Consider the following 9264-nt stretch of genomic DNA (forward strand, 5'->3'; position numbering starts at 1 on the left):
TCTGTGAGAAAAGTATCAAATGACTCACCCTGATGCTGTAAGCGTGAGCGAAAGACGTATCTCTCGTATGTTTCATTTTTCTTTGACAGACAGTGCTCGTCAGATTTCTTCATGACTTCATCAAAGTTATCTTTGTCCTCGGGCTGAGCAAACACAAAAGTGTTGAAGACCTCTACTGCTTCTGTGCCGGCAATGGTGAGCAGCATGGCTATTTTCCTTTCATCTGCCCGTCGATCCACTCCGACAGCTGCAATATACAGTTTGAACTGCTGTTTGAAAGTCCTCCAACTTGCATCCACGTTTCCAGTCAGTTTCAACGGACTTGGCGGATTTATTGCATCCATCTTGTTGCGTTGCTTCTTATAGAGATTGACAGACCACGTGACTTTCGTGCATTGCATGCCGTGAACTCGTGGCAAAACAATCCAAGTACCTGCATCAGATGCAAGCATTTGCAGCACCGCAAAACGTTCATTCTCCGGTTCCAATACCTTCTTGCTTTTTCTTTGCCCCCCAAAAAGGTATGTACAAAACGAAGGAGAACAATGCCGGTCCGTACAAAGACAGACTCGATGAAAAGTCAAAGAAAAGATACGAGGAAAAAATCAAAGGAGTGAAAGGGTCAGACCCTCACGAGCACACAGAGTGGACAAAAGACGTTAGTGTGCTGCCCAACTTTCACCACGCTCATATTTATAATCATACGGTTCTTGGAGTGAGTGCATACACTCATGAAATTTAGTAACTTCAGGTCACTGCAACAAGCCCAGGTACAGTTTACCGACGGATGGGTGCAGGACCTTGAAATGCACCGTGTAGAAAGTAAAGACCATCGTACGTATCATAAGTTTACCAGTCTCACAAATCGTCGTCATAAATACACATTCGTTAACCGTTTATTAATATAACCTTTGAGCTCAACGGTAATTAATTAGTAGTGGAAATAATTTCTGGTAGCATCACAGAAATGTAGCAGTGACAATAATACTGTATGCTGTAATCGTACTGGACAATTAGTGATACAAAAAACCTGTTTTATCCTGTGAATAAAAGTATATGTTTTTGTCAATGTACCATAATAACAGAAGCGAAACGCAATATTGTGTCAGGACAATTCACTATTTATGCACAATAAACAAAGGAGCATAGCGCGACAATTTCTGTTCAGCGCCAGACTTGCTTGTAACCTATATCACCAATTATGTTAAGAAAAATGACGCATTAACTACAACAGCAGACTGACCTTTGTGGAAATGCTTGGAGCAGACTAACCTGTGAGCTGGAGTGTTCTGGGACGTTATATTTGCTCTTTGAATGGCTGCAATCCAGTCGGCTCTTTGTTACTTTGGAAACATGGCTCGAACAATTTCTCTTCAACGACGTAATCCGATAACAACTGATCTCTTTACCCGTCGGCTTCCCGTGGCTGTCATGCGACCGGCTATTGCAGTTAATAATACAACAGCTTCTTGACATTTTTGTGTTTCTTTTTATCGCTGTATAACTGATTTCAATTGAAAGCCTGCGTGAGCTAGTACCGCTTGCCACGAGTTCCCAGAATTCTTTGCGGTTCTACCCCTGAATGACGTCACATTTTCAATCTCTATTCTTAACCCGTCTCCTGGTACCATGTAATGTTCTTATTCCTCTATGAATAAAACATCAAGAATTGCTCCTGGTGCTAGCTTCAGCTAGCTGTTTATTATTCTTTCTACAACGATCGCTTCTTCTTCTATTCTGTATATCTTATTGATTCCAGAGCGCCCCCTGTGGGTAGCTTCAACAATAGCAACTATCATTACAAAGGTCACAAATGATCTTCTTCTTGATACATGCTTCCCCTAGGCAGCATCACTAGAAGACATAGCATACATTTACACCGCTATGCAGACGATGCACTGCGGGTTTCTTCTTCACTCACTATGTGTTACCTCTCTGCATTGAATCATATCTGTTATTAATCTCTGTCTCTCTTCCACAGCATCTCTTTATCCTGTCTTCCTTCTCTCACCCCCACCAATCACAGCAGATGGCCCCGCCCCTCCCTGAGCCTGGTTCTGCTGGAGGTTTCTTCCTATTAAAAGGGAGTTTTTCCTTCCCACTGTCGCCAAAGTGCTGCTCATAGGGGTCATATCATAGTTTTTCTCTGTATCTATTATTGTGGGGTCTGCCTTACAATATAAAGCTCCTTGAGGCGACTGTTGTTGTGATTTGGCGCTGTGTTAATAACATTTAAACTGAATTGAATAAATCACTTAAACAGAAGCTGTGCAACAGAGTGAAGCAGTCTAAAATATGTCAAACAGCAGTTTAAATTTCAAATGTTTTATAATAAGACAAAACTATAAACTCACTCTAACTAACTGAAGCCTTTCATTGACCAAACAAACACATCGGTCCTCTCTGTGCACACACACTGCTGCTGTCAGTGTGTTTGTATGTAACAAAATCAAAGTGCAGACATGCGTTTGTGACTCTGTCACCGAGCTAACAGCCGATCACTCGGCATGTTTGTACTGTCGGCTCATGTTGCCTTCATGTTCCCAGGAGCACTCAGCTGACGACATCTAAAGACCTGCAGGCCGTTCGAGTCACATCTTCCTTAAACTAACAGCGTTTCATAAAGAGAACATCACAGCAGCAGCAGACACGGTGGTGTGATGGTCTGTGCTGCTCTGCTGCTTCAGGACAACTCGCTGTAACTGAGGGAATTCTGCTCTCTACCAGAAAACCCTGAAGGCAGCAGGACAATGATCAGGTCCTGCAGCACGTCCCCCTCCGATTGGCTCAAAGAACAAAATGAAGTTTTGGAAGTCTGGAATAAACGGCCTCAAAGGGGAGCCAAACCAGTACGATATGATCCAGGTGTAACAAAGATTTACAGGTGTGCGCGCTGATCTGTGTGTAACGTCTGAGGACTCACAAATGTGTTCATCCAAAGCCGAGTAAATTCAGACCTTTACAGTTAATGAAGTTCAGATCGTTAGCTTCAATAACGGCTCACAGATCCACAAACGTGAGCTGCGCTCAGGTCACGCTCTGTGTGGATCAGATCTGAAGGAGGAGGGCGGAGCGTCGTCCTCGGGGAACATTCTGGTTTCAGGTCTGTGTCATTCCTTCGTGCCGATCCAGTTTGTACCACAAGGTGGCGTCAGTGTTAGTGGGTCATCTTGTATTTACAGGACATTGTGGGAATATGAAAAAGAAATCAAAATAAACCGCGGGTGGGGGTTGCGCGCGCTCTGCAGCTGAAAATGCTTTCGGGTGCGCGCGCTCTCCTCTTCGCATGCGCAGGCTGGCGGCGCACGTCTCCATCCAGCAGTGCGCAGTAATTGAAATGGCGCATTTGGCCGCGGGCGGGTAATGCGTGATGGGACGCGTCATTCGGGAGGGGGCGGGACCTGCGGGATCTCACCTTCGTGCGCGCGCTGCCTCGGTGGGGTCGGGACTGTGACCTGGCCCCGGGGGGTCTGCGGGGCCCCGGGTGCTCTTCTGTCGGCCCTCCTCTCTGCTCCTCCTCAGTCTCTCCGGGACCGCAGCCCTGCCGCCGGGACGGAGCTCTCTCTCACGCCGCCCTCCATGTCCTCCGTGTCGGTCTCCTCTCAGGTGAGTGAGCGGGACGGGAGGGGGGCACAGGTGCTGCTGTGAGGCTCATTTATAAAGTTTTCGAGTTTATGACGTAAAACTAGAAATTCAGACGCGTTTCGGGGGAAGACACGCCGAGCTGCTCCGTTCTCGCCGCCAGACTCCATTAAAAAAACGTCCGATTTAAGTGTTCCGGGGTCCCGGTGACAACCAGCCACCACACCACACACCGTCGTGTTTTCCGTTGATTTCGTAGCACATTCTTCACGTCGGCACAAACAAATATTCTGACATTACAGAATGTTTCAGCGCAGTCGGAACCTTTGCCGGTAGCGCGTCTGCTTTCTGGCCATCCTTTAACGGCTGCTCCGCCGCTGTGGACGGACGTTATCTCCGTTATTTGTGGTTAAAGATAAGGTTCTCCAGAATTAACAGAGGGGTCGGTGAAGGTTCGTATCCAGATTTCACCAGAAGCCCGCACAGTGTGGAGAGGAGACCTTCACACAGGTCAGGAGACACCTGGCTTCGTTGGATTTGCGAGGATACGTTAAATGTTGGGTTTTTCTAAAGGAGCCTGGCGTATGTTGGTTTAAGTGCGAAAGTGGAAGGGCTTGATGTTCCGAACCCTAAAGTTCAAACACGTGGCCTCACGTGCAGGTCAATTCTTTATTTCAGGGTTTGATGAAATCCACGGACTGATCTTACGTCTGTTATTTCCCGATATTTGAACGCACCACTGCAGACAGGCAGGTGGGGGCGGGGCCCTACGCTGGTGTGACCCGAGGCAATGTTCACCTTTCATGCTCCATAGCCCAGGGGGCGGAAGATAAGGTTCTTCAGCGGCAGCAGCCACCCCCCAGGACACCTCCCACCCCGGCTCGTTATAAATTTATCTGAACCAGAATAAAAATAATTGTAACAAAACTTATGCTTTGAGGGGGGAGGAGCCCCTGCCCCTTCATCAGCCGAGGTCAGAGGTCAGATTATAGATGTCGTTATTCTGAGAGCGCTCCATCGTCCTTGTCTTCCTCCTCCATCAGTTTGACTCTGCCTAGGTCAGAGAAACACTAGTTGGCGCTGTTCGTCTTCCAGCTGGCTCAGTAAACAGCAGCAGCAGAAGAAAACTAGGCATAGGTTTAACACGCAGCGAATCCCCTGCTGGTCGTGTAGGGCAGTGTTTCCCAACCTTTTGGAGCCACGGCACACCCCCAAACAAAAATGTCACAAAAAGCACATTGATCATTTCCCCCGCACTCCAGGCAGCGCAGAATTGACTCGGTTTGTCCCCAGTTTACCTTTTTTGCTTCCTTCTGACCACTGCTCATGCTGGGGCTTCACCTGGGTCGGAGTTTCCTCCAGGACCAGGTCACACTGACTACTTTTCCTTTGCAATTACTTATCTATTGCTGTTACGCGCTGTGTCATCTCACAGCATGACTATTATGTCATTTCTTTGTCTTCTTCTTTTTTACTGGCAGTTGGCGACCCATTGAATTAGAGCAGGTAGTTGTACTGCCCTCTAGTGGAAGAGAATGCCATTGTTCTGCCCGTTACTCACGCTGGTTGCTTAGAGTACTAATCAGGTGGAACCAGATAATCTTCCACGGCTCACCTGATCATTTCTCACGGCACACCTATGTCCCGCGCCCCAGTGATTGGGAAACACTGGTGTAGGGGTACTGCCCATAGGCTGTACATAAAAGATGGAAGCTGCCACCTTACTTCACCTCTTGGTTCGTCGCTCTATGCAGTTCGAGCTGAGCGTTTTTGGCCTCGCCAGCTTGGAGTAGGGTTTTAACTTGACCCACAGGTCAGGATTTGAAGGGGCGGAGCCAGGGTTTAAAGGAGGTGGAGCTATAACAACTAATTCCCGACTGTATCAGATAAAGAAGGATTATTTTGAGCTGTGAATTATGCAAAGCTGCTGAAACAATCACTTAAGCGTTTTAAACTCAGCAGGACACACCTGGGTAAATCCAGGTGAAGCCTCTTCAAAATAAAACCGGTGTGTTCTGAATTTTGACCTGCTGTTATTTGTGATAGGAGGGACGGAGCTTGTCCAGGATGTCTCTGAGCCACTCACCTGTGTCGCCCATGACGACCCAAGGTATCCCGTCGCCCGCCCAGCTCACCAAGGCCAACGCCCCTGTCCACATCGACGTGGGCGGGCACATGTACACCAGCAGCCTGGCGACGCTCACCAAGTTCCCGGAGTCCAGGTGAGAGACATGAGCCTGGGGGAATACCTGGGCATGCAAGTATGTTTACTGAAGTGAGGTGAGGTTTCCAGGTCAGTAAACACAACCAGAGTTCATACATAAGGCGCACGGGATTATAAGGGGCTCTGTCGACTTTCAGAAAAATCAAAGGGTTGATTTTAAGTGTGCCGTATTTTCCAAACAACACGGTAATAACGACGGCCCGCTAGCATGCGCTACCAAAAATAGTGCTTTGTTGTGTATCTGACGGACGAAAGCTAAACCAGTTCCACACCAGTGAAGCTGCAGCATTTTTACAAACCAGTTCAGGTTCATCGTTTCATTCAACGATCCGCTTTCACTCTCCTCATTCTCCATCGCCGCCATGTGCGTATGAAAACAAAGGCACTGCACATGCACGTTTTACCCATATTCTATCGCCATGTTTCATTTTCTTATTGTTGCCCAACGTTATACCGGTAGTACCGTGAGCGGTGTGATATGGCCCAGCCCTAACACCCACACAAGTGTGTCTGAGTCAGGCCAGTACCAGCAGGTATCTACAGCCAATCAGGCTCTGATGTGGAGTCTTTCTCCATTACCTGTATCCACCCACAGCGCAACCATCAAAAACACAATGGTTTCACTTCCTGCTTTAAAAAAATAATCATGGCCTGAAACAAAAACAGCCATAATAACGTGATTAATGCTAATGTGTGTGTGCTGTATGCTAATATTACTCTGTGGTATAAAATATTAACATTAGAATGAGAAACAGACCCATGGTGGGGCCTTCCCCTAATTATTAAGTTAAAGATGAAAAGGAGCATTTAATGGTGATGCGATGAATACAAACACCTGCAGCTGTTTAATGGCGGGAACAGGGAGTTTAATGATGGCGTGTTTGATCGCTCTTTGCTGTACCCGACCAAAGAGAGCGAGAGAAGGACAGAGGAGCTCTAATTTACTTTTGAAGGACAGAGGAGGCGACGAGGAGGCGAAGCTGATAAGAGGAGGAGGAGAAGAGATTCAGCCTGCAGAGACTCCACAAGAGCCTGACCACGGCTCAGAAATCCTCCAGCACACGTTACATGATCCTCCTCACTGAGCATGCTCAGACTGGGCTGGCTGTAGTGGATGGTAGAGCAGATCAGCTACTGACTGGAAGGTCGGTGGTTCGATCCTTGGCTTCCCCCAGTCTGCATGCCAAATATCCTCGGGCAAGATACTGACCCCAAGCTGCGTCCATTGGAGTGTGAACGTTGGTTAGATTGGGTGCATGTGGCGTGTTGTATAGAGCGCTTTGAGGACTCTGGCAGAGAGCGCTCTATAAGAATCAGTCCATTTACCATTACTCCTCCTCCTCCTCCTCCTCATCCCCATCATCATCATCCTCCTCACCCAGCACGCGCATGGCTGCATGTTGTTGACCTTTGACCTCGGGCAGTCTGACATCAGACCGTGACCCCGGCTCGTGTCTCTGCAGGATCAGCCGGCTGTTCAGCGGTGCAGAGCCCATCGTGTTGGACAGTCTGAAGCAGCACTACTTCATCGATCGGGACGGCGACATCTTCCGCTACATCCTTAGTTTCCTGCGCACCTGCAAGCTGCTGCTTCCTGAAGACTTCCAGGTGAGCCCCTGCAGCAGCCGGCACAGGTGAACGCCTGTTCACGGTTCAGACCAGTTGCATTACTGATGATCTTTATATGGCTGCCCATCCGTGAGCCTGGGTCTTCCTGTTAAAAGGGAATTTTTCCACAGGCAGCGGTCCGCTTGTTGATTTCCTGTTATTGTGCGACCCTCAGCCTGAAGTATGAAGCTCGCTGAGGCACACGTGTGATTTGGTGCTACATTAACAAACCTGTAGCTGTATAACCTGTGAGCTTGGGCCAATCAGTGACCAGCAGAGCGTGAGAGGATCACATGCTGAGCAGAATCTAAATAAACTAAACCGAGACAACCGGCACGCGGTTTAGTTTATTTAGATTTCAGTTTCCATGGAAACAGCTAATGTTTATTTTACTTTCATGGTCAAATTTCACAAATGGGTAAAACAAACTCTGAGGAGACGTGAAGAGTTTGACTCAGAGATGATTGGTTCATACTGAGACTCGTTTTAGCTCGGACTCTGCGGCGGCGCAGACGAGTGTCTTTTACTAAATGAAAGCAGGAGGTGTGTGTTAGCAGCATACTGTTTCCTCTGATCTGTGTGTGTTGTTACTGAGACACCCGGCTCACAGTGAGTCAGACGGCCCGCGGACACACCGCCGCTTTACATAAACACACCCACCCCCACTTCCACCGGGGGGGGGGGGGGGCTTCGATGCAGCAGGACGCCTGAGGCAGTGAGGGGAAAAACCACAAACCTCCATCTGAGTGTCAGACAGAGAAAATCAGAGGCAAGAGAATTAAGTGTGCTCGGGTTTTCAGAATAAAAGCACCAGTACAGCAGGAAGTGAAGGTCAGGAGAGTTGTCTTTTTTAAAGGGAAATAGGAAGGAAAGAATTAAAGGAAAGAAGAATTGGAGAGAGGATGTGATGTGGAGCTCCTCGTGCTGCTGGGATTCTTCTCTGTGATTGGTAGATTGATCCTACATGCTCCAGCTGTTGATCTGACAGTTTTCAAATACCACGCAGGAAACAGGTCGTCCATCATGAGGTCATGTAATCAGGCTGATCTGTAATTAGCTTATTATTTATATTGATCAGCTGATCGTTGTCATGTGACTGTCCTCAGGACTTGCCCCAGCTGTACGAGGAGGCTCGGTACTACCAGCTGACTCCGATGGTGCGCGAGCTGGAGCGCTGGCAGGCGGAGCGCGAGGCCCAGCGGACGGCGCCCTGCGAGTGTCTGGTGGTCCGCGTCACACCTGACCTGGGCGAGAGGATCGCGCTGAGCGGCGAGAAGGTCCTCATCGAGGAAATCTTCCCCGAGACCGGAGACGTGATGTGCAACTCTGTGAACGCCGGCTGGAACCAGGACCCAACCCATGTCATCCGTTTCCCTCTGAACGGGTACCTGAGGCTCAACTCCGTGCAGGTGAGTCCGCTCGCATCGCCAAACGTTCTCCACACGCCAGGAGCCGAGGAGAGGCGGGTCTCATCTGTGCCTCCGTGTCTCCCTGCAGGTCCTCGAGCGCCTCTTCCTGAAGGGCTTCGAAATCAAGGCGTCCTGCGGCGGCGGCGTCGACTCGTCCCAGTTCAGCGAGTACGTGCTGTGTCGCGACCTGCAGCACAGCCAGTCCGTCATCAGCACGCCAATCCGGATTAAGCAAGAGCCTCTGGACTAAAGAGCAGCGGTGACCGTGTCACCTGAGCACGCCGAGCACACCTGGAGCGGAGGCCTCAGGAGGCGGAGCTTGGCTGCCGTGTACATAATGGTTTTTCTAAGTGTCATTACATTTTTATAAAGTGCTGTTTGTATATTTAATGTGTTTGTAGCTCAGCTGTTGTTCTCATAAAAAGAAACCACACAAAGCTC

The 9264-nt window shown here is 48.8% G+C and overlaps 1 protein-coding gene across 1 annotated transcript; it reads left to right on the forward strand.

The window, feature by feature from the left end:
• Positions 1-3065: 3065 nt before the first annotated feature.
• Positions 3066-9264, forward strand: LOC146706814 (BTB/POZ domain-containing protein kctd15-like). Its single transcript, XM_085465059.1, has 5 exons — positions 3066-3606; positions 5629-5804; positions 7270-7414; positions 8521-8823; positions 8912-9264. The coding sequence occupies exons 1-5, from the start codon at positions 3364-3366 to the stop codon at positions 9071-9073; spliced, it is 1029 nt and encodes a 342-aa protein (XP_085321185.1). The 5' UTR covers positions 3066-3363; the 3' UTR covers positions 9074-9264.

The sequence above is a fragment of the Copadichromis virginalis genome, linkage group LG7 (assembly GCF_057382275.1).
Source record: "Copadichromis virginalis isolate Kocher_CV1m ecotype Utaka linkage group LG7, C_Virginalis_male_GT1.1, whole genome shotgun sequence".
Classification (NCBI taxonomy): Eukaryota; Metazoa; Chordata; class Actinopteri; order Cichliformes; family Cichlidae; genus Copadichromis; species Copadichromis virginalis.

Coding starts and splice junctions, on each gene's coding strand:
- LOC146706814 (XM_085465059.1), top strand. CDS start 3,364: ATGCGTGATGGGACGCGTCATTCGGGAGGGGGCGGGACCTGCGGGATC. Junction 7,415..8,520: donor TGCTTCCTGAAGACTTCCAG/GTGAGCCCCTGC, acceptor GACTGTCCTCAG/GACTTGCCCCAGCTGTACGA. Junction 8,824..8,911: donor TGAGGCTCAACTCCGTGCAG/GTGAGTCCGCTC, acceptor GTCTCCCTGCAG/GTCCTCGAGCGCCTCTTCCT.